The sequence below is a fragment of the Eschrichtius robustus genome, chromosome 6, assembly GCF_028021215.1.
Source record: "Eschrichtius robustus isolate mEscRob2 chromosome 6, mEscRob2.pri, whole genome shotgun sequence".
NCBI classification, from domain to species: Eukaryota; Metazoa; Chordata; class Mammalia; order Artiodactyla; family Eschrichtiidae; genus Eschrichtius; species Eschrichtius robustus.
Genome location: NC_090829.1, coordinates 50002628 through 50028485, shown reverse-complemented (window position 1 = coordinate 50028485; position 25858 = coordinate 50002628). Strand labels below are relative to the sequence as shown.

The 25858-nt window shown below is 40.4% G+C and overlaps 1 protein-coding gene across 1 annotated transcript; it reads right to left on the bottom strand.

Annotated features, from left to right (window-relative positions):
- Nucleotides 1-6851: 6851 nt before the first annotated feature.
- Nucleotides 6852-23800, bottom strand: SAMD7 (sterile alpha motif domain containing 7). Its single transcript, XM_068545434.1, has 7 exons — nucleotides 23700-23800; nucleotides 22342-22466; nucleotides 18578-18656; nucleotides 16847-17475; nucleotides 15716-15837; nucleotides 9958-10068; nucleotides 6852-7046 (listed from the first exon to the last, which is right to left on the bottom strand). Exons 1-7 carry the CDS (start codon nucleotides 23798-23800, stop codon nucleotides 6852-6854), a joined length of 1362 nt encoding a protein of 453 aa, XP_068401535.1.
- Between the last annotated feature and the right edge of the window lie 2058 nt (nucleotides 23801-25858).

Below are 25858 nucleotides of genomic sequence, written 5' to 3'. Positions count from 1 at the left end.
TATCAGGGAACTGTTTCCCACTATTTATTAAATTATACAAATTCTTTTCATAAACACTTATCATACCTGTTTTGAAAGTTTTAAAAAAAACTGCAGCAGAGTTCTGTTACCAAGGCAAAACACAGCACTGCATTTGACATAACTCCAACAAATATTGTGCTTCCTTCATAAAACTGGTTGGATTAGTCTCACAAATGTCAAAAAACAAGTTGAGCGTTCAGCAAATTATCTACCTGGCCCATATAGAAAGCACTGAAATTTCTAGCTTCCACAGGACATTCTGCAGCATTCAAAGAGCAGTTGAAAGGCATTTCTAGTCTGTGATTCAAGGCAGTTTGTGGCCCAGCCTATTAGGAGGGAAATATCCTTTTTGAAGTGAAATTAGCTCTTCTCTATATAGGAGTGGAACTGTGAAAAAAAAGTTCAGAAATTTGGCTATTTCCCCTACCCCAAAAAGACACAGAAGGGCATCTGAGATTGCTGAATAATTTTTTAGACATAAAGAACCCAAGAATGTTGAGAGAAGACTAACAGAAAATGGGCCTGTGAAGGTGTTATAGACTGAATGTGTTCCTCCAAAATTCATGTTGAAATCCTAACCCCCAGTGTGATGGTATGAGGAGGCAGGGCCTTTGGGAGGTGATGAGGTCATGAAGGTAGAGCCCTCAAGAATGGGATTAATGCCCTTCTAAGAAGGGTCGTAAGAGTTTGCTCCGGCTTTCTGAGTTCTACCATGTGAGGGTACAACGAGAAGTCAGCAGTCTGCAACCTGGAAGAGGACTCTCACCAGAACCTGACCATGCTGGCACCCTGATCTTGGATTTCCAGCTTCCAGAACTGTGAGAAATACACTTCTGTTGTTTATAGGCCACCCAGTCTACAGTATTTTATTATAGCAGCCTGAACTAAGACAAAAGGTGATCAATTTGTTTACAGTAACAAGGTATTTGAGATCCTTGCTTTTGGTTTTATGTTTTTTATAAATTTATGTATGTATTTATTTATTTTTGGCTGCGTTGGGTCTTCGTTGCTGCACGCGGGCTTCCTCTAGTTGCAGCGAGCGGAGGCTACTCTTGGTTGTGGTGCACGGTCTTCTCATTGCAGTGGCTTTTTTTTTTTTTAACATCTTTATTGGAGCATAATTGATTTACAATGTTGTGTTTCTGCTGTATAACAAACTGAATCAGCTTTATGTATACATATATCCCCATATCCCCTCTCTCTTGCGTCTCCCTCCCACCCTCCTTATCCCAGCCCTCTAGGTGGTCACAAAGCACCCAGCTGATCTCCCTGTGCTATGCAGCTGCTTTCCACTAGCTATCTATTTTACATTTGGTAGTGTATGTATGTCAGTGCTACTCTCTCAATTCGTCCCAGCTTACCCTTCCCCATGTTCTCAAGTCCATTCTCTACGTCTGCGTCTTTATTCCTGTCCTGCCCCTAGGTTCATGAGAACCAATTTTTTTCTCTTTTTTTTTTTTAGATTCCATATATATGTGTTAGCATACGGTATTTGTTTTTCTCTTTCTGACTTCACTCTATATGACAGACTTTAGGTCCATGCAGTGGCTTCTCTTGTTGCAGAGCATGGGCTCTAGGCGTGCGGGCTTCAGCTGTGGTACGCAGGCTCAGTAGTTGTGGCTCACGGGCTCTAGAGCACAGGCTCAGTAGTTGTGGTGCACGGGCTTAGTTGTTCTGCAACATGTGGGATCTTCCCGGACCAGGGCTCGAACCCGTGTCCCCTGCATTGGCAGGCGGATTCTTAACCACTGTGCCACCAGGGAAGTCCCTGCTTTTGTTTTATTTGATGAGAATAACTTCTTAGCAAAATGAAAGAAATAATAATCTAATTCAATTAAACAATCAGTAAACTTTTTGTCACTCTAACTAGCAAAATAAAATCCACCCCTTAGGGAATGAGCCATTCCTTAGGGAATGAGGGTGGTAGTGGTGAAATACATTAGAAGTTTAGTTTAAAAAAATACATATGCACAACCTAAAAGCATTCCGATTTTTTTCAAAATGGCACCCAATGATGTTCAAGTGAACTCTTACCTTTCCTGGGGAGATTAACTTTTCACAGCTGCACAATGACATCTCAGGATTCTTCGCAGATACATCGAAGACCTTGGACCTCATGTTGTTGGCTTATGTGAAGAGACATTCATTTGGCAGAGGACAGGCTGGAAAAGTACAGTAAATTGACTACAACTCTCTATAAAACAGACCTTTCATATATTTGTAATGAGATGACAATGTATATATTTACCATAATGAGGAATGGCATTTGCTTGAAGTATATTCTTAGTATTATTGGGCAGAACAAAATATTCCATAAATTAAAAATAACAAATATGTATTTTTGCATATTCTATTTTATTAAAAAATATTGGAATCCATACATATTGTATAAGATAACTCTTTAGTAAACAGATTTTTCAAAAACTTTTATTGTGGAAATGTTCAAACATATACAAAAAAACAGTGAATAGTACAGTGGACCTTATATACTCATATATACTCACAACCCAGCTTCAACAAGTATCGACTCAGGGCCAAACTTGTTTCACTATACTCCCACTGACTTACCAAACCCTCATTTCTCAATGGATTTTTTGAAGCAAATTCATGTCATGATATTGTGGGGAGAGATAATCTTCTTTGGGCCTCTTATGTTCCTACAGATCTTGCTGGATGGACCAAGATGGCAAGGCCCTGACTGCTTTTACCAGGCCCATTTCTCAAGGTTGATTGTGTACTCAGTAACTTTAAGAAATGAGGTAACATCTCCTCCCCACCCCTCCACCCTCCACTCCCACCCCTGGACAAAGAGTAGGTCTTTGCTCTTGCTCTTACTGTTTGCAATAAGACTAGTGAGTTCCCCAAACACAGCTGTTCCACAGCTGTGAAGCAACCCACTGCATGTGCAGCCGTCCATCTGTGTTACCCCGGTGGCACAGAGAGCAAGGGGAACCAACACAGATATGCTGATGTTTGTGCTGCTTATTGTGTCATGAGTGATAAATTTCTTTGTCTCTGACCCAAGGGTCTTGAGTATTCTGCCAGGCTCCATAAAATAATATACATCTCTAAGAGATAAGAACTCAAAAAAAAAAAAACTTAGGTAAGATGACTAAGTTCTAGAGATCTGCTACACAACATTGCGCCTTAACCATATGGTATCGTGCACATAAATATTTGTTAAGAGGAAAGATTTCGCGTTAAATGTTCTTACCACAATAAAAAAGTCACTATTATTGCATCTAAAAAACAGACAATAATTCTTTAATAGAAGTGAATATCACCAATCATGTTCAAATTTCCCCAATTATTTCTTTTTTTAATAATATATTCAATAGGCATCCAAATAATTGTATTGGTGATATGAATCTTTAAAAAATTTATTGTGGTAAAATATATATAACATAAAAGTTGTGATTTTAGCCAATTTTAAGTGTATGGTTCAGTGGCAATAATAACATTCACAATGTAGCACCACCATCATCACCGTCTGTTTCTAAAACTTTTACATCTGGGTGATGTAAATCTTTAGTATCTTTTGATCTACTGGTTTCCCTTTTCCCTTTCTCTGTTTTTCCTTGCAACTTATTTGTTGAAGAAACTCAGGTCATTTCTACTATACAGTTTCCCCCAGTTTGGATTTTGCTACATTCATAACAGTTTTATAAGCTTCCATGAGGAGGCATACAATGTCTGGTTGTTTCTCTTTTTGTGGTGTTAATAGTCATTTATGATCACTGTTTAGGTCCTTTAGTTTTTAGGGGTGCAAAGTGGTGATATTTGAATTCTATTATTGCTTTTTAATAGCTGTTTAATACTTCCATAGAGGAACAGTTGCATAGTACTCCATTGTATGGATGTTTATTCCCCTTGTCTAAACAGAATGTTTCATAAGTCAGAAGAGCCTATTTAGCAAACATTTTATTGTGATTGTTTTTCAAACATGAGAGAGAATTTTGTTGTTGTTTTTGCTGTTCTTTATTTTATTCTCCCAAAGGGTACACAGTACAATCAAGACTAAAGTTGAATTTGCAGAAGAGTTAAAAACTATTTCTATATGATAATGAGTAAAATTTTCACCCTTCAAAATAATTCTGATTACTAAAGTGGGTCTTTTGTTAAAAGGTACCCTAGAGTCATGAATCTGGAAAGAATAATCTTCGTGTGGACAAGCAACTTCAGTCTCCTTTTCTTCCAAAGAAGAGTGCTGAGAGCTGGGTAGAGCCTCCTTTACATGGTTCTCTTTCTATGCATGGTTCTAAAATTAAGCACAGTGCTTTTTTTGGTGACAGTACATGCCAGGATGGCATAAGAGCATTTTCCTTAGAGCAACATTGAGACACATCGGTTCAAGTGAATCAGTTACCAACTCAACTGACTCATTTAGCAGGGAAAAGAAATTCAAAAGCCATCATATGGATTGAATCCCATGATCCCTTTGCCACTAGAAGTGTTAATTAAACTTTCTTTTTATCCCGCACCATAACATCCGTTAACTCACGTTTGGCACCTTGTGAAACTTTTATATGCTGGGAATTACAGCAGGTGAAAGGTCATGTGACAAAATAGTTCTTAAAATTTTGAAATTTGAAAGGATTATTTCTCTCTCTGGGCCTTTCTCTCTCTCTCTTTCTCTCCCCTCAAAGTTACCAATACTCCCTCTTTGGTCCACAAGCATGTTTGATAGTATAATATAATTTTATGTTAGGAAAAAACCCTGTTGTTTTCACATTAAAAATGAAAGAAAGCAAAGATCAACTAAATTAGCATGGCTTGTGGGGAAATGACTTCAAAAGCCCATCTTCCAAATCAAAAAGTGAACACGGGAAGCACGCTATCTATGTTTATCAATGCAATTTGTTTGTTTGTTTTAGGAATCTATGGCTACAAAACAAATTATTCCATTAGTGGCTGGAAACAACACATACTTATTATCCCCCGGTTTCTGTGGGTCAGGAACCCAGGAGCGGCTTAGCTGGGGGCCTCTGCCTCAGGGTCAGCCACAAGGCTGCCATCAAGCTGTGGGCAGGAGCTGGTAGTCATCTCAAGGCTTGACTTGGGGAAGAGTCACGTGGCTATTGGCAGGCCTCAGAAGATCTACTGCCAGGTTCAGTCACACCGTCCTCTCCACAGGTCCGCCTGGAGACATAGAAAAGCTGGCTTCCTCCAGAGCGAGCAATCCAAAGAGAATGAGAGAGAGGACCTGAGACAGAAGCCACAGAAGTGACACCCCGTCATGTCTTCCATATTCTATCCCTTAGAAAGGAGTCGTAACTGCAGCCCACCCCAAAGGGGAGGGGAATCACACAAGGTATGAACACCAGGAAGCAGGGGTAATTGGCGTCCATCTGAGAAGCTGCCTACCACAGTTTATATTTTTATTTTTTCTATTTTTTTGGCCGCACCCCACGGCATGGGGGATCTTAGTTCCCTGACCAGGGATTGAACCCGTGCCCCATGCAGTGGAAGCTCAGAGTCTTAACCACTGGACCACCAGGGAAGTCCCAGTTTGTTTATTTTTAAATATAAATTTTAAAAACAGAAAATACATTCTCATAGTTAAAAATTTAAAATGTACCAGAGGATATACAGTAAGAAGTCTCCCTCACACCACTGTCACCCAATGCCCTCCTTGAGCGAACGCTTATCAGCTTCCTGCGGATCCGTTCACAGTCTTTCTGTTAAATGTGAAGTTGAAAGAGTGGGATTCCACGGGGTACAAGAAGAAAGCTGCTGTCGTCTCCCCTCGATCTTGCCAGTTCAGTACTGCTTTGAGGAGGTAACTCTTCCCCACCTCTCGGGTGAAACAGGAGGTGGTCACTATGCCCTTTCCTCTCCCTCTCAGGCCATAAGGAGTCCTCCAGTTGTTTTCAGCCATAACGTGGTTCCATATCAGAAGGAAAATGCTGAGTAACAGTCGAACTCTGAACTTTAAGGTTAGAGCTTCTGCCCGATCCTTTCTCCAGCTTCCTTCAGGCTGAAAGCCTGCAATGAGAAAAGGCGGGGCCTTGTGCTCAGCTCCTCTGCTTCTCTATTTCGTACTTCACTTTCTCTTCTTCCTCCTTCTGGCTCCACTGGGTTGCCTCTGTCTCTCTCCGGGCTGGGGGATGGGAAGCCAGCGAAGACAGGTTAGGAGCTCTGTTTTTCAGTGTCAGCTCTTCTGGCTTCTGCACAGATATCCTCGTGGAAACATCCAACTATAGCTTTCTTTTTTTTTTTGAAAATCAGAAATAGACCTCTTTAATGAAGGTCATCAAAGGGTACAAACTTCCAGCTGTAAGATAAATAAGTACTAGGGATGCAATGTACCACATGATAAATAGAATGAACACTGCTGTACGTTATATATGAAAGCTGTTAAGTGAGTAAATCCTAAGAGTTCTCATCACAAGGAAAAACTTTGTTTCTTTCATTTTGCATCTATAAGAGATGACGGATATTCACTAAACTTATTGTGATAGCTGTTTCATGATGTATTTAAGTCATATCATTATGTGGTACACCTGAAACTTATGCAGTGCTGTTATGTCAATAGTATCGCAATAAAACTGGAAGAAAAAGAAAAGAAATAGACCTCTTTATATATACAAATTTGATGTTTGCAAATTCTATCCTTCATTTAGCATTTGCTTCCAAGGATACGCCTCCAGCCACTTTGTGATGAGGTCACTTCGGGAAGCCTGGGCAAGGCCTCCTCCCAGAGAGCTCAGGAGGGTGGGCTTTCTCTCCCTCTGAGCCGCCATCTGGTCCTGGGAAACCCCCGCACACCCTTCAGAATATCCCGGACTTTTCAGAAAACCGATTAAGACTGTTCTTGCTCCATGAGGGTTCTAATTTCTCATAGTATCTCGCTCAGTTCTTTTAGGAATGATCATATCCTGGGAACAAGGAATGTCCAGTGTATCACTCCAGGAATTAAAATCCAAAAGAGGGTTTGTATCTGTTGGTTGATCGAATGCTTGTTTCGTGTGGGTAGGAAGTGAAAGACTTTTCTTGTAGAATATACTTTCCATATGCTGAGATACCTTAGAAGACAAAATATAGTAATTAAATCTATGAATTCTTTCAATAACTCAGCATACTCTGCTAAGCCACAGGTGGCAGGGAGGCTGAGGTAATTTCAGGCATGGGACATCTAGAAGGACACAATTCTAGGATGTGGTGGGCTTTTTCTTTTAGAATCATAGTGTTTACATTGTAAAACTGGATATCAAGGTGGTAGGAGCTTACCAGTTCCTGTTCTTGGTTCTGCTGTGGTTCATGTGCACACACAATTATTTCACTCTGAGTTCACTCTACCTCTTCCTTTCCCAATGGTCCCACAAGGGTTCCCACAGACACCCTACTTCACCTTGACCAACACCCAGCCCATCCTCCTCCAGGTGAGGCTGGAATTCTTTAGAACCTTAGCACACAACTGGCCTTCAGTGGGCTTAGTGTTGAGACATAAATAAGGCTGCGCTGCCTTATGTACTAGTACTAACCAGCGGGCTCCTACACAAACCTGATGCCGAGTGGGACCCAGGAGATTTCTATATTGTTCACGTTGTTACAGCTCAAACCCCCAGCTCCCTCCATTCTAATAATATCTTTCTCAAATTCCAGTAACTTTTTCTTCTCCTACCCCTTTCCTTGTGTGCTCAGTCCAGGTCTACCTTCTACGTTTCTGTTCTGGAGGGTAGGTTTCCTTCTTCTTAGCAGTTCTTGCTGTAATGGAATTTTGCCCTTGATTCCCATTTTGGAGATTGAGATTTTGTTATCCACTGATGAACTCCTGCCTGCTCACCTTCTGGGACTTTCAGATGTTACTCAGAACCTTCCAATTTTCCTGCTTCAATTAGACCCCTGGAAATTCCCAATCCCAAGGACTCTACAACTATTCTGCTTGGTTGAACATCTGGCATCAGCTGGACCTTCCCCCTCCACCTCCCCCCAACCCCCAGCTTCTGTGGGAGTCCTGTCCTGTTATGCTGGCAGATGGGGGCTGGGATATAATAGCTCAGCTGGGCTGCACGGAAGCACTTATATATATCAGATAGGAGCATCAGAATGCTAACAGCAAGTGAGGAGAAGATTAAGAATGACTTGGGGTTGGCCACATTGTAAGGACAAAGCAGAACAAAAAGTGCAACGGAAGTGATAAACCAAAGCCAAAGAAAATCAGATTTGAGAAAAAACTGCAGTGTTATTGTAAGTATTCCAAGAGGTATAGTATCCTCACTAAAGAAAAATAAATCATTTAAAAGTGAATATTATATTGTACCAATGTTAATTTCTTAGTTTTGACAAATGTGCCCTGTATCTAAAGTTATTCCAAAATAAGAAGTTGAAAAAAAGAACATCAATGGAAACACTGAAGTATTTGCATTAGAAATAAAGAACTTCTTTACCCTGAAAAGTTTAGGAAAAAAAAAAGGTTTTTGAAGGACATTCTGGAAACTCAGCTCCTGGTCTAAGCATGTATTGTGAATAAGTAAAGTACTGTATAAATTCTGAAAGAATTAGTTGAGGCTTCTTGGTTTGACTTTTACGAAACTCACTCTTTCAACAAATAACTATTGACCTATTATGGGTTTTGCATGTTCTAAGGTTATATCTGTCAACAAAACAGATAAAGATCTCTGCTCTAATGGAGCTTACATTCTAGTGGGGGCAGAGGGAAATCAAAAATAAATATAAATATAACAAATAAATAAATTATATCGTGTGATTGAACGTGATGGGTGCTATGGGGAAAAGGAGAAGACCAGAAAAAGGGATAGCAGTAGTCTGTATGGGGGCTGGGCCGTGTGCAATGTTAAGTAAGGTGAACCAAGCAAACCTCATTGAGATGGTATGGTGGAGCAAAGATGAAGGAGATGAGGGAGCAAAGCATGAGGATGTTGGGGGAAGAGCATCGCAGGCAGAGGGAACAGTGTGAAGGTGGAACCTGTCTAGATGTTCAAACAGCATCCAGAGGTGAGTTGACAAAAGCAGTAACTGGCAGGGAGAGACTTAGAAGATGAGGTCAGGAAGGCAAGGGTGGTGATGGGTGGGGAGGAGTGCAAATAATATAGGACTCTGACTTGGACTTTGAAAGAAATGGGGAGCTACTGCAGACATTTGAGCAGAAGAGTGACATGATGTGTCTCATGTATTAGAAGAATCATTCTTTGCTGCTGTGTGAACAGGCTCTGGGTGGGCAAGGGCAGAGCAGGGAGAAGAGTTAGAAGGCTAATGCAGTAATCCAACGAGAGAAGATAGTGCCTTAGACCAGAATGAAGCAGTGGAGGGAGGTGGTGATGAGAAGCGGTGCTCTGGAGCTGGCTTGTTCCAGCTCTTGAGACCAATTGTTATATTTTTAGGAAATTTGCAAGCTGATTGCTAAAAATGCCATTATTAAAAATTAAATTATATAAAGTTACAATTAGATATATTATATTGCAAACTAAAGTATTAAATGCCCCAAACTTATCACTTAATTATTTTTACCTACTTATTTTACTGTAATTGTTTATTATTATCTCTGCTCTTGAGGTTGTTTACACTTGTGCTATCCACATGGTGAAGACAGTCTGAAATGGGGAGCTGCGGTGCATCTCTTCCCAATTCTGTATTCAGTGACGCTGCATGTCGAGTTTGTCAGCCATGGTGGGAGTATTGACACCACAGGAAATGACAAATGCTACGAATCGGGGTTCATTTTTAAAGACAGCAGGTTGTTAAACACTGGCCAGCACACCACTGCTTTGTGCCTTCCCAACCAAAACTAGGAATGTGTACCAATGCCCCGTCCAAAGTTTTCAGGTTCCCTCACTTCTATCATGTCCCCAACCACAGAGGGAAAAAGCTTAATAAAGAGGTTAAATAGGTATTGTTAATGTTACAAGATAAAGGTAACATATTTCTCTTAAGCTTCATACCATTAACACGTTTAGTTACGAAAAATCACCCTACCTGCGATTGGATCTTTAGTGCCGGCCCCAGCTTTAAGCCCATAGTGCTTCGAAGATGCCCCTCTGTGAGTAATGGCAAAGTTTCTCCATCAATTGCATGATCTTTAAACACCTTATTAAACACAAAAGATGTCAGCTTTGTTTAAATGTCTTTTTTTTAAGACCTTGTTTTATATATAGATTTTTAGCTTTGGAGGAAACATTAAGACTGCTTGAGGATGACACAAAGAATCATAACATTTCTTATTTTCAGTTACCCTCTTTTCTGTGCTCCAATAGCATGTTGTTTGTACTCTTTAACAACCCTTGGAGTACATTGTAATTCTCTGTATATAGAATGCAATTCCAACCTGGAATAGTTATTATTTGAGGGCAAGCCCATGTTTTACTCACCAATGTACCTGTAATGCAGTGCCTGGCCCATTACAGAAGATATGCAATAATCCTTGCTGGACAAATCAACGAATGGACAAACAGTATGAGTGAAGGGATGTGGGTAAAAACCATTTCAGGCAAATTTCAGACTCTCACATTTACAGACTCAGTGCCTCTGTCCACTGCCTTAGATGAGAGGTAAAGGGAGAAGAGGAAAACTCAGATGAGAGCTGTCACGCTGGACATATTTGTTCTGATTGTGTAGTGGATGTCACCATGCCTTCCATTCTTCCAGAAACTAGGAAGGCTGCTGGTGGACAAAGTTTCCAGGCAGATAAGGAGATGGGCCGAAAAAACTAGGCTGACTGGTAGTACTGTAACATTATGGTCTCCAACTTCAAACTGCCTGGCAATCTTACATACATTGATGAGCTTTCTTTTCTTTCTATTTCAAGCTTTCTTCACACTCAACCTTTAGACCCCACAGAATCCCCCCTCATTTTCAGCAGATCATGTAACTTCCTAATTAAAACAAACAAACAAACAAACCAGTAGATAAGAACTTCCTCTAATTCTGCCCAAACCAACCTAAAAGCTTACATTTTCTTCCTCTGTACTGATACAGGGGGAGAGTGGTCCCTCACTCTTTAAAGGCACTCTCTCCACATAGGCTAAGTGTCTGCACCCTTCCCACCTCCAGGCCCCGAACAATAGATACTCCCCTGTCTGATCGTCAGTCTCTTCTCTTTGGCTGGCTCTTTCCCAGTGGAATTTAAGCAAGTCTCCACCATCATTATACAAGCAATAATGATGAAAACGCAGAAACACTTCCTCACTCCATCTCTATATCCTGCCCCAGGTCTCTCATCCCCTTCACAGCCCAATTTCTCAAGAGTTTTGATGCTCCCTGTTTCCATGTTCTTACTTCACAGTCATTCCTCAGTCTCAAGGAGTCTGACTTCCACCCTCACAAGTCCATTAAACCTGCTCTCCTCTGGGTCCCTGGTGATTCTATCAAACATGTAGGTATTTTTCAGTCCTCTTATTTCTTACACTCCTGGCTGCATTTGACATTGTTGACTACTCCTTCAAGAAAATGCACTTGCCTTGCCTTCCTGAGGCTTCTCCCTCCTGGGTACCCTCTGCCCTCTCTTTTGCTGTCACCTTTGTGACTACTGTTTCTTTGTCCATCCTTATGTGTTAGAGTCCCTTAGGCTTCTGACCCAGGTCCTCTTTGGTCTTCCGGATTCATCTCAGTCTCTCTCTTGGCTTCAGTGAGTGTCTCTGTATACTGAAGGCTCCCTAATGTATATCTTTAACTTAGAAGCTGAATCGTGCCAATTCTGCCTCTCAGGCAGAATTCTTATCTGTCCACCCCACTGCTTCTACCCTGGATCCAACTCCATTATTGTTCATCCGAGAAGGCTTCCCCACTAGTCTTGCCTCTTTTAACCTATTTTCATAAAAGCAACTTGAGCGACCTTTCTGAAACATAAAGCTAAGCACGCCACTCCTCCTTAAAACCTAGACTGTTTCCGGGATGAAGTCACAATCCTTCAAGTCTCTGTGGCCTGGCCCCTTCTCTCTCTTCAGTCCACTATCCTGCCATCCTCACCTTGGCCCTGGCCCTCTGGCCACTAAAAATTATTCTCAAATCCCAACCATGTTCAGTTCTCTCTGGCTTCTGGTCCTCACCTGGAAATTCCTCCTTTGCCTCCCTCTCACCTTGTTCCCCCTCAGGTGGTAAACTCCTCACTGTCAGGTCTCACTTTCAATGCCTCTTCCTCTAGGAAACCATAAGGCCCTCCTATGTGTTCCTACCATGCCCTGTAGCTGCCCTCTCCAGCATGGTCATGCTGATGTGGAATCCCTTACGGTGCCCCTCTTCTGGACTACAAGCTCCGTGAGAAGAGGAACCATATTTGTCCCATTTCCACTGTGTGTTTCGTGCCTTGGAGGGCATGCCTCAGGACCAGCAGAAAATTAGATTCTTCTTGGGAAACTTCTGTACCAGGAACTTTGTGTTCTAACAGATTTTAGTTATTTACAAACTATATTTATTAAGTAATTATTTCTTTTCCTATTTTAACTGATCAAATTGTAGAATGGCTAATATAAATAACTTAATTTGGGCCAAAGCAGAAAAGTGGACAGTTTGGGTTAGTCTATGTAGCCTTATATTGGGGAAATTTATGGTATTTCTTAGGTTGTTTGTTGTTTTGAAATATCTTGAATAACTTAAGCATACCTTCTACCACCTTTGAGAATTCCTAGGGCCCCAGGTACCCTTGGCCGAAAATCATATGGCCCAATATCCTCAATGTAGAGTAATTATAACGGAAAGAGCTAGATTTGTAGTCACACACACATTTTTTTAAGCAGTCCTCTAGCCACCTTGAAGTTCAGCTTTACTCAGCTGCAAAATAGAGTTAATATCTCCTTTGCAGAAGTATGGTGTAGATTAAATTTAAGAGACAATCTAAATAATTTACTTAGTACTGTGCCTGGCACATAGTCTGTTGCCAATAAAGAGTAGGCGCTATTACTATGATTTTTTATAAATGAGAGAACCAACATAGAAAAGGTTAAGTGAGTTGCCAAAAAGCATGGCTTGCCTGTTAGAGAACTTGTAAAATAATGTAGAGTTCATGATTCTGATCCAGAATTTCCCCTGCTTAACCCCACTGCCAATCAGAAAAAGGAGTGCTGATGAAAATAGTTACCTATATTTATGGTAGAAAGTTTACCTAATTTCTCTTTCCTTTGTAGGGATTCCAGTGAGCAGTGAAGGGACCATGAGAGAGCATCCAAAGAAGGAGAAATCACAGAGATAAATTTTCACACAAAGGTAGGTTGGCACCCAGGGCCTGAAATGCATGAGGGACTAACCTTCAGTCATGGTGGATGGACCCTGGGCCTGAGGCAAAGATGCAGAACATGCCTCTGTCACTCAGAAGATATCCTCACTTCATTCTCATGAGAGCAGTTTGGGCCAAGTGCATGATATAAATATGCATGTATTTTTAATAATTTCAGTTATTTTTAGAGAGAATACTTTAACTGCTGACTTATTTGAACTAGACATTGACTTTCAACACAAAAAATGTGTTACAGGGTACCCTGGATGTCCCTAAATGGCTGAACCACCCATCCTCTCTTCACATCTATTTAAAAGATTTCATTTGCAAGGGGCTTTGGGTTTTCACTGCGGTTATTTTTTCCTGAATTTCCTTTTTCTACCTGCAGAAGGTGGGTGGTTGGAGGCTGCTGCACCTAAGGCAGAGGTGAGGAAGAAGAGGACAGAGAAGGGGACAGGGGTGTGGTCCTGAGTAGTCCCAGGGGCTGTGAGTAAAAGCGGATGGCACATTGCAGACAAGGGTTCCTGTGAGAGTTGTGCACAAGCAGTGCTGCTTCAGAGCTTGCTGTGCTCAGACGGCCCCCAGCTGCGTCCAGGGGGGTTCTCCCCATTTCTGTACAGAACACCGTCACTGAGCACAGCCTGGTCATGCCCAGCAGAGTAGTGGCATCCTTGCTGTTGAGTCACCAGCAATTGCTAGGAGGGGAACTGACTTTAGTGAGGAAACAAGAGCAGGACTTGATCCTAAACACATTTGAGAAACACCTAGAAATAACTGTACCACTTCTTGGGGTGGGGAAGGAAGCACCCACATCCTGTTGGTAAGAGATAATGAGTCAGCAAAGTTTGGGGTCTTCGTGTTTATGTGACTTCTTTATACCCATAAGGGGACATTTGGGATTATAAAGTATGAAGTGCATGTAACATTATTTATTACAAGAGTGGTTATTATAAACTGCACTTTTATGACTGTGAATCACTGACTGATTAAAAATAGTGAGTTCAAACAGATTCAATCCATCAGAAGTCAGTAATCAAATGTTCGTTATACACGGGGTTGCTTCTTTCTGGTTATCAGGATTTGGTAACTTCATTGTACCACTTGAAAAGTGGCATAGATACATTTAAAAAGTGACTTACTCATTGTTAATGACTAGTAATAAAATAATAAGGTTATACTCATTGAATAGGAAAAAATAGAACAAATTTTTTTAGCAGGTATGCAAAAAGACAAAGTAGGTGACGTGAAGAATACAACTTGCCTCATAAGTAACTTGAGATTCTGCTTTCTCTAGAAGCCTCTGAGGTAATGATGAAATTAGAATCTACTGAGTGCCAGGCACTCATTTATGCTTACAACAATCCTTTGAAAATGTATTATACTATTATCCTCATTTTACAGATGAAAAAACTGAGACACCAAGGAGGGAGGCAATTTGTCCTAGGTCACATGTCCAGAAAGTGGAAAAGCCAGGATTTGAACTTGTACTTTCTGGTTTCATAAGCCATACTCTTAATCACTACTCTATATGACTTTTCCATTGGTCCAATAAAAAGAACAAAGGAAGAAAAAGAGAAAGGAAAAGAAAGAAAGAAAGGAAGGAAGGAAGGAAGAAAGAAATGAAAATTTAAAAAAAATTAACAGCATTACACTGAAGAAAATATCACAAAATGAGATCTGAAAAGAATTATCTCTAACATCAGTTAATTATGATGTAGTTAAATCATAATGTCCTTTTCTTGCTTTCTTTTACTTTAAAATATAAACCAAAGATAGTGATACCAGATTTAGTAGGCACATTGTTGCTTGGAATTGTGTTATTAAATCACCTGAAAAAGTAAACTATATGCATGAAAATGTAGCACTGACATAAACTTCAAAAACTTGGCAACCCACCATTTTTATCTCCAATTTTCCCATATAAGTGAGGCTAGTTTTACTTTTCAACTGTCCTGATAGTTCATTATAATTTAAAAAATAGTATTTATCTACCAGATTAAATTATGTGTTTAGGCATTTTTATATATTGCCCCAGCATAAAAATGGAATTCTAAAATAGTTAATTTCCTACTTTTCAGATGTATATCCTTCTTGTCCTTTTTAGAATAAAGTATATATTTCTGTTATGTATGATGAGTAGCCTAAAACTTCTGATACAGAAGTACATGCCTCCAAATGTTTGCTAAGTGGATGAGTAGGGAATATAGTAGACATCTCTCATTCTTCTTGGATGTTTGGCTTCTGAACCTCCTAATTTTGGGAGAATTCCACATCTCAGGAGCCTTGATGGGACAGAAACTAAAGCCAGACACTGGCTTTCCCAGCCTCCCCTGAGGCTGGGGTGTGGGCCCATGACCCAGGCTCCACCAATCAGAGGCTTCTGCTCCAGAGGAACCAATGACATACAAAGGGAGAGATTATTAGGAATGCTCTCTGGGGTCAAAATCAAGTTCGACAGAACTCATTATGAAGGAATTATATATCAGAGTGTCTAACTTTTAAGAAAATACTTAAATGTTGCATCACCTGAGCATAGTCTGAACAACCTGGAAGGCCACTAACGAAGTTGTACACGTCATTCACGGTCCATTTCTGAATATCTTCATCCAAAGATAGATTTTCCTTGATTGTAAGAAGCACATGTGTTCCTTCAAAACAGAAAGAAAATTATTTTGTGGGAAAAGGGAAAGGGGGAAGCTAAGAGTACAGTTTTATGTATAGTTACATTAATTTCCTCATGTTCTATTACCATAGAGCAGCCCCTTTACATAGATCTACAAGTAACCCCCTTCAAAGATAGAGTTACTGAGAGATGATTTCTAAAAAAGCTTAGCTACCTCCTTTCTTTTCTTCCTCTAAAGGATCTTTAATGACAACCTTATCATAAATAAAAACAAAGTTCCAGCTTCTCTCAGATTCCAATAGAAATACCCTGTGGATTTCATTCTCCAGATTAATACTACCATGTTCTATGATGTTACATGATTCATCATGCTCTCTAAGCCATGTGAGAATTTAGCTACATCTTCATCAAAATGGCAAATTACTATTTTGTCAGGGAAGCAGTTGGTATGGTGGCTAGATTACACATACCCAAATCCCTGTGTTTTAAAATATCTTTATCTAAAGAAGTTCCAGTTCTAAAATATTTTTTACCTAAAGAAGTTCTTGAAAACTATTCAGTGTGTCTTTTTGGGGCGGGGGGTAGTGTGTTAATAGTTTTAGGTTAGAGAGTATCATAGCAGTAGTGAGCACTGAAAGAGCTTCTGTTTAATTGTTTATTTTTTCTACACTTAAATACAGGGGAGATTGAATTCATACTTTTAAGCAAGAAGCCCTTCTGTTTTGTGTTGAAGAGATTAGATTAAATTAAAATAAAATTTTAATTAAAAATTCTGGTAGGCTTTCCCATCCTTCCTCATATTTACCTTCCTAGCCTTTGCTGAAAATTCTCTATATAGCAATATATAAACAGAGATACATTGCACTGCTATGGCTGATTGGAACTAATGTAATAAATGTTTCGAGAGGAGCTAATTCTAAGTAGGATTAAGGAAAAGGAGGATAAAAAGAAATACAGTGGTTACAGCTCACTATGTAATAACTTCAGGGACTTGATGACCTGCGGTTCATGAGGATTAGCTCCTGGACACCTACCTGGCAGAGATGGTTGAGGAACTGGAGCGTAAACCCCATTCTTTTCACCACAGGCTGCCAGAACCTGCTCTGAAGCCTTCTCTTTCCCACTGTCCCAGGCCTTTTCTTCCAGGGGAGTGCCACGAGCTCCCCAGGGTTTTCTATGGCTGCGCTCCAGCTCTCCAAAGGTGTGAGCAAGAGCTGTAGATGGCTTTTCTTTGGTTTCACCCAACTTGTGGTTGTTGAGAGTGTCTGTTTCTGGGTCTTTTGCATACTCATTCTCTTCACAGGGAATTGCATGGGTTTGGCATAGGGGCTTTTCTTCTACTCGACTTTTAGAACTCTCAGTGTCACTGTCTAGAACTTTCTGATTCCCTGTACCTCTCCTGAGACGACGACATTTCTGCCCCCAGCTGTCTAGAAAGCGCGGACCAGTTGCCACTAGCATGGGGTTTCCCTGAAGCTTTCTCAGGGCGCTTCTGTGAGCACGCAGGTCACTGGCAGGGAGCACGCTCCTGCCATGGTTGGTGGCTGGGCCAGCTGGGATACTGAAGCCACAGAGGAATGGTATCCCTAGGCCTGCTAGGCCCTTGCAATTAACTTTTTCTGTTCTCCTTTGTTGGTAAATGGCATGCATTTCCATTTCCATCCTAAAAACAAAACAATATATTTTATAAACCCAAGAGAACCATTAGAAATATCATTTTAATGGCCCTCTGCCTTCCCTATTGTAGCACCTCTGCTTTTCTTGTGAGTCCTTATGCTACTTATCTGAAGTCTGTTAGGTGTAAACACGAATCCCCCAGAGAGCCACTGGGAAGGAGAGTTTGGAGTAAGATTAGAGGTGAAGGGTTTGGCTGAATCTCACAATGGAAGTCCGAGGCCAGTCTTTAGAGCGTTGTCTCTAATGGATATGGCAATCTTAGCAGGGATGGGGAGAATGCAGCACAGCATAGTTTCTTACCAGAGATTAACCCTCAAAGAAATTAAAGTTTTGGGAAGAAGTTTTTAAACCTTAACAGTACAATTTTAGTGACACTCAAGAAACACAGAAGTCTCAACTGTTAAAATTAATGCCAGTGGTAAGGGTGGGGGAAGGGAGGAGGGGGGAAGACTTGCTGGTGTTTTTGCTTACTTTACTTTGCTTATTGGTCATCACCTGGACCCCTTAATGTTCAGCGATGAAAAAGTTGACTGATGCTTTCTCTTGCCCACAGCAATACCCTAGTCATCATTGCTGTGTTTCTTTCTCCTGGCTGTTGAAGGCCACTTTTAGGTTGACATGGGGCTGTCTGGGCTCTAATGGCATAGTTTGAAGTGGGATTGGCAAGCTTGGCTCCTATCTTTGGGCAGAACTGAAGTCATTTAAGCCAGAAATGCCAGTATGAATTTCAAAGGAATCACAGCTAGGCATTTTAATTATGAGACATTGACAAGCTACTGTGATCTGTAGACTTAGCTTCACTGTGTAATTTCTAATCTTGTTTTTATCCTTAAACAACCTGTGTACATGTTTGTATATGTTTCTTTTTGTAATATTCCTGGAATACTTTTTGAAAGTAATCAGTGTGTGTGTATACATATATATATATATATATATATAAAATCAGTGAATACATATACACAAATATAACAATATATACAAAAACAATACACAAATACAATAAATGAATATATAAAAAAGTATATATATAACAAATGAATAAACAAACAAGTGAATGAATAGAAAATAAAACAACATTGTTACATTACCTGGCAGTATGCTGCCTTTGAATCATTTCATTCCTTCTAGCCATTGCCTTTATGGATTCAGGTGGCAAAATGCCCCAACCTTAAACAAGAAAACCACCATCCCACCCCACAAACAAATTAACAATATCCACTTGAAAATAATAAAAGAAAATATAATGATTTAAAACAGTATCTGCAAAACACCACCACCTGAGTACAGTGTTGGAAATGGTATCAGTTCATGGCTGTTCAGAATCTTAGAGTCACTTTGGTGATGGCACGATAACACCAGATAATTTTTTTATTTTTTATGGCTGCGCCTTGCGGCTTGCAGGATCTTATTTCCCTGACCAGGGATTGACCCCAGGGCCCTGGCAGTGAAAGCACCGAGTTCAAACCACTGGACTGCCAGGGAATTCCCCAGATAATTTTTTTCCTTTAAGTATGGGTCTCATGACTGGCAGTGTTTCCCTACCATACTTCAAAAGGAAAAAGATGAAATTAACTGTGGATCCCTTGATCGCTTGCTTTTTAAGTAAATATTGATAACATTTTTTTTTGGAAGAAAAGAATTAGCTGACCTTAAAAAAAAAAGTAACTAAGTGCTTCTTTATGCACTGAAATCCCTGGAAATAAATACAGTGATTTAAGTGGATAAAATATGAAGTTCTCTACGTGGACTTTTGGGTGTAGCTGAGGAAAATACTTTTTACAAAACAATTTCAATGGAGTTGAACAGCAATTACATTCTTGTGTCAACTTTCGAATATGTCTTAAGATAATGACAGCATCGTCAGAATTCAAGGCTCTATTCTTGCCTGGTAACTTCATGCTTATATTGATTTTTTCTTTCTCTGGACTCCTAATGCACTTAGAGTTTATGCTGGTGCTTCTCAAACCATCCCTTGGTGAAGGACTATTTTTTTCTTTTAAAATTTCCAACCCATCATGGACCAATACTTTCAAAAAATACATAAAATGACATTTTAGAAAATTGAAATGAAAGCAAGAACAAGTACAAGCACAATTTAAAATGATTAGATTAATAGACATAAAATTACCCTGTCAAGTTGCTGTGAAAGTTTCTAAGCCTTACTCTCTGTTTATGCATTTATTTGTACAAACACTTCTCAGACCAGCATAGGTCTACAGACCACACTATAACAATAACAGATACACAAATTATACTTATTACACAGAGTTTTGTTCAATGATAGTTTTACATGTGTAAATCTGTTCTCCCCAACAAGTATCATGAAGGCTAGAACTGTTTTTATACTTGCCTTGTACCAAGCTAGCAGAGCTCGTTAAACTCCTATTAATAATAACCTATCTTGAAATACACCATACTATATCTATTTTTATGAGATTCTCTCTCAGTTGTAAAATTCAGAGGTTAGATGACATGACCTCTAAAAATCCTTCTGACTCTAAAGCTCCATGTTTTTATAGTTGAGGGCCTTTCAGATATTCTCCTTGAGACAGCTGGTATGCATAAGACTGCCAACCCATGGGGTAATGCCCAAGGATGCAGAGAATGTCCACGTGAGAAGACCAGTGTAGAGGGCACAATTCTCATTACCTGGATTTTAGCACCCTATGAAATGTGGACTCATCAAACCTATTTCAAGTTTCTTTCTCTTTCCCAAATAGTTGACATCAAACTTAGTGCTAGTCCTGTTGTAATAATCCACTCCCTACCTAACATCCCAAGTTTTGAAACAGATCCCTGTCTTAATTCCTATTTTGCTAACTTACTTAGTAGCTCAGTTTCTATAGGACTGAGGCCCTACTTTACCCTTGCTTACTCTCTTACATGTCAGCCTTGAGGTGGGAGACTGACCTCTGTTCCTGGGACAGGTTGTCAACCTGCCTGTTTGTATCCAACTATTGGCAGTTTCTGGATTCTTCATCACTAAGAAGCTCTTTCTGAGTCAGCAATGCAGCTATTTCACTGGTCTGCTTAATTGCTGCCTGTAACTTCGAGCTATAGATTTACCGGGTTCTTGCTGCCAGATGGGGCTACCATCCAGGTTCAGCTGATGGGCCTGTCACACTCCAGTGGGTGTGTCTAGTTTCAGACCTGGCCCCTGCTCAATCTCATCGAAGTGGATCCACATGCACTGTGGCAGACAACATGCCTAAATCCAGGCAGGCTGGTGTCTTCACTGGCCCTGGCACCCATCATATTTCTTTCTGTCTCAGGCTTTTCACTCACATTGTTCATATCTAGTGGGTTGGTCAAAAAGTTCATTTGGGTTTTCCTGTAACATGGAAAACTCGAATGAACTTTTCGGCTAACTCAATATTAAGAGTTGTTGGAAGAGTTGTTGGAATTGGAATATTAAGAGTTGTTGGAATTGTCAAAAAGTTCATTTGGGTTTTCCTGTGACATGGAAAACTCGAATGAACTTTTCGGCTAACTCAATATTAAGAGTTGTTGGAATTGGGGAGCAGGGACAAACAGAAACTCACTGAATATAGTTTTGGGGAGATAAGATGCATCAATCTGATCTTCAATATTGTGAGGAAATTATCACCTCTTATTCCCTCTGGAGCCCCTACACTCATGTTTTTACTGACACCACTCTGCTGAAATTGCTCTTATCGAGATCATCAATGACCTCCACAAAGCTATATCTAATCATATATTCTTGGTCCTCATCTTACTTGATCTTTGAGTGGCATACTTGACACAGTTGCTCACTCTTTCCTTAAAACACTTTCTTCCCTTGGTTTCCAGGCCTCCGTCCTCTCCTGGGTTTCCTCCCACCTCAGTGGTTGCTTTTTCTGTATCTCCGTTCATCTTCTGGACCCTGTTGGTATGTCCCAGGGATCATCCTTTTAACTTCTAACTCATCCTTTTAACTCACTCTATGGATGATCTCATCTAGTCTCATATATCCCGATGACTTCCAAAATTATATCTCCAGGTTGTCTCCAGAAGTCCTCCCTGGACTTCAGCTGCCTTCCAGACATCCCCCATTGATTGTCTATTAGGCATCTCAAATGCCTATGATATCTCTCCCGCCCCAAGAACTCTTGCTTTCATGGTCTTCCTCAACTCAGTGAAGAGCAACTCCACCTTTCCCATTTCTCAGCCAAAATTCTTGATGTCATCCTTAACACCTCTCCTCTTTTTACATCTCATATCTAAACTCTGAGAAAATCTTGTTGTTTCTACCTTCAAAGTATTTACAGAATCCAGCCACTTCTTACTATTCCTACTGTCACCACGCAGGGCCAATCCATCATAATCTTTTGACTATTCCAATAGCCCATTAACTCCCATCAGTTTAACTCCAGAACTTTAATCCTATCAAGTTTGTCCCCAACACAGCAGCCAGAGTGATCCTGGTAAAATGTAAGTCAGACCATGTCATTCCTTTGCTCAAACTCCTCAAAAGCTTTCCCTCTTCCCCAGAATAAAAGGCAGGTCCTCACTATGACCTATCAGGCCATATGTAAACTGCCCCAGGGCCTTTAACTCTCAGACCTCATCTCCTCATGACCTCATCAGTTCCTGCGTGTAAGATAAGACAGATAGTAATTGCAGATTTTCATGTTATTCATCAGTAAATTGATGGTTGGAGGAGTTAAGCGACTTACACTTGGTTACACAGTGGTGGAACCATGATTTAAACCTAGGTAGTAATTGTAGAAACCACAAGTATAATCACCATACAGTTTTGCCTCTAAAATTTGGCAGTAAATTTGATGGCAAGCTTAATGCAGCAATCCAGTTCACAGCGGCTCCACAGACGAGAGCCATCTGTTGCTCATACCTGAGTAGACACGACTGGACAGCACGTTCGGCATATTTGCATTTGGTAGAGCAGAGGATCCAAACTGGGAAGGAACACAAAACTGTCTTGGGTCAGTTGGAGCTACAGTGGGAGGCAATAAATCTCTAGGGAAAAAGATACAAATTAGGTAAAATGAAAATGGAATTGTACAAAATTTCCATTGCATAGGCAGTGAGATTTTTTTTTTATTGCCATATGGGATTCTATCATCTCTTCCCAAAATGAAGTACAAAAGTCCTGCAGTCTCTATTGGCTTAAGTAGAAATATGATGAGAAAGCTTAGGAGGAAGGGCTCTACTAAGGAAGGACTAACTCAGCTGCCAACACAACAGAGAAAGCAGGAAAGGGAAGTTTTAGGGATGTCAGGGAAAAAAAAAAGATCCAATCAAATCAGTACCAATGTCTGATTTTCCATTCTTGACCACAAGATTCTTTTCTCATTTGATAAACATAGTGTGGCTTGAGTTTTGCCATCTGGGATCAGTGACTACCTGGGCGGACAATTTATTTCTCCAAACTTCAGTGGTCTCTAGAAGTCCAACTCTATTGTTCATGCTCCATGAACAAGCATAAATACTGAATTTTTCTTTCTCCTCGGAATGTCAGACTATATCAATATATTCAAAAGAAGGGAAGACAGGAAACTGCCAGAGTGTGCAACCAAAATACGGATAACTTCACTTTTATTGCAAAGAAAGAACTGCTCTATCACAGGAAATCCAGGATACCCAGTTGTTATGGACTGAATTGTGTTCCTAACCCCTGCCCTGCCATGTGATTGTCTTTGGAGCTAGGGCCTTTAAGGGGGTAGTTAAAGTTAAATGAAGTCATAAGGGTGGGGCCCCAGTAGGACTGGTGTTCTTATAAGAAGAGGAAGAGACACCAGAAGTGCTTGCACACAGAGAAAAAAGCATGTGAAGACACAGAGAAAAAGGCAGCCAAGTCTGCAAGCCAAGGAGAGAAGCCTCAGGAGAAACAGAACCTGCCAGTACCCTGATCTAGGACCTTCAGCCTCCAGAACTGTGAGAAATAAAATTAAGCCACCCAGTCTGTGGTATTTTGCTACCGCAGCCCTAGCAGACTACATCCACGTTTGCACCTATGCAATGCCTGTCACATAGAAAGTGCTCGTTAGCTATTTGCTGAGTGAGGATGTCAAGCAGGCCTCAAAGGGGAAGTGATGAGAAGTTTGTTGAAGATGTGGCCGGCAGATTTACTGCACCACAGTTCCCTGAAATAACATTAGACAATAAAACAATACTGGGGTTAACAGCATTTGAAACCCTCATAATATCCATTTTCTCCTTTGACTGGAATATCATATTGAAGAGAAATGCCTATCCACACTTGGAGGTTCAAATGGTGAGGGAACCAGTGGAATCCTCTGATGCCCTGATGCTGTCAATAAAGGGTTCACGGCCATCACTGGATTTATCATCAATATTTCTCGCCACTGATGGAGTTCTAAAAAAAAAACCGGATAGATATGTCAACAAATACCTCTACTTTTTGTGAACTATTTGAATTCTTCTTGAACACGATGAACGCCTTTTGTATTTTCCCAACACGTGGGAAGACTAACTACAGCAAGATTTCAGTTACAGAAAAACCCCTCCATTGTAAGTACCCAGATACAACTGCAGAACTCCGTGTGCCTTTGGAATTTGTTGGAGAGTCCACAGGTAATACCGTACCACACTACAAGCAACACTAATAAAATTAAACCAGTTTTGCAAGATTCCAGAAATACCATCTTCTTTTATTACAACTTATTTTGATGTTTATATTTCCAGAAGTACAAATACATGTATGCTCCCATATGTTAAAGTTTTGGAAAAATATTCCTATTTAGTTGATAAGATTAAAACAGAAAAGAGGAGGAAAATCTTCCTAATGGCCCAAAATACATCTAATTAAAGTGAATACGGGCTGACTGGATGTGTCTAATTAGAACAAGTGACCAAGTTATATCCAAACATACATTAAACACAAGCATTCATAACTTTATCTAGAACCTAGTGATCAGAAAAAGGGACCATTATAAAAGGGGTAAAATTTTGTCTAATATTTTCTTATTAACATCTTTTGAATAATTTTAAATATTAAATGAGTGTTAGTCAAACAGGTCACTTCAGCTTCTTCATCCTCAATAGTTACTTTAAAAAAAAATTGAGATAACTACAACTATGTTTGAAAAAAAAAAAAAGGAAATCAGGAAGGAAATGTTCTGCTTTTCAAAGTCGTGATTTTTTTTCTTTCTCATGTGCATATTTGATTTAATTTTTAAAAGAGTTAATACATTCCTATGGTTCCAAAACTAAAAATATAATGGTATTTAAATAAGCAGTCACTTCTTTAACTTCTTTTCCAGGCCTAAAGCTACTGATCAACTTCGAAATTCAAGTCCGCAGGTCACCTATCACTGGCTTTCACCATTCATATACATTTTCTTACAGTTTTTAATGTGGACTTATTTTCACTATTTCTCTGAGGTCAATATAATTTCCTCTCTGATAGTGGCCTCAGAGTAGTGACCAGTCAGAATCAGGATAAACATATTTGCCAGATGCCTGCCAGCCAGGGTGAGCTGCCAAGAAAGAACTCAGGCCAGGTGTGTCAGCTGTGGGCTTGCATCTCTGGCGAGGACACTGCTCCTTGGCTTCTAGAACCTCAGGCCCTCCGCACCTGAGATTTGGCACACAGCCACCTTTTTTCACCTCGTCCATTACACAACAGAACAGTGTGGGACACAACGTGGTGTTTCCTTTTGAAACACTGTTGACCTTTGATTTGTGTCATGAATCGACAGTGTCTGGTAGAAGTTTGAACTTACCTATGAGTGAGAGAGAATCTTTGAAGCTGTGACATATAGTGCTCATCTTGCATTTTATGTGATGCCTGAAACAAATCTGGAGGAAGGAGAAGGAAGAAAAGGAGTAGTGCAGAATCCCTCCAGAGCAAGCACTGCCTAGAGGCTGACCACCCCGCTACTTCACACATGTCACCATAGGGAAGTGCCATGGAGATTACTCACCAAAAGTGGATGAGACTATCTTACTTTGGGATTCCTCCAAAGCAGGCCTGAGACAAGGACTTGAATGAAGGTAATTGATTTGAGAGGTGATCCCACGAAGCCCACGTGAGGGAGTGGGTGAGACCAGGAAGGGAAAAAAGCCAATAAGGGGTGAGCTAATCTGTGAGTTACCACTATGGACAACCTTCTGAGGACCCTCTAAGAAAACTTGTAGTACACACCTCATAATTGTCCCAGTGAAAGACACAGAGCTGGCCACTTACCCATTGATTTCTGTCAGCCACTGGTGGAGGGCACAGTTCTCCCTTGCATCTGGGTTATGCCGGAGCTAGATCCAACAAGCTCCTACGGTGCGGGAGAAAGCCTTCAGTCTGAAGCAGAGAAATGCAGGTGCTTGAGATGGGAAATGACCTCTATGGTTGCAGGTGAACTCAGAAAGGGGATATGGGTAAGGCAGCAAGA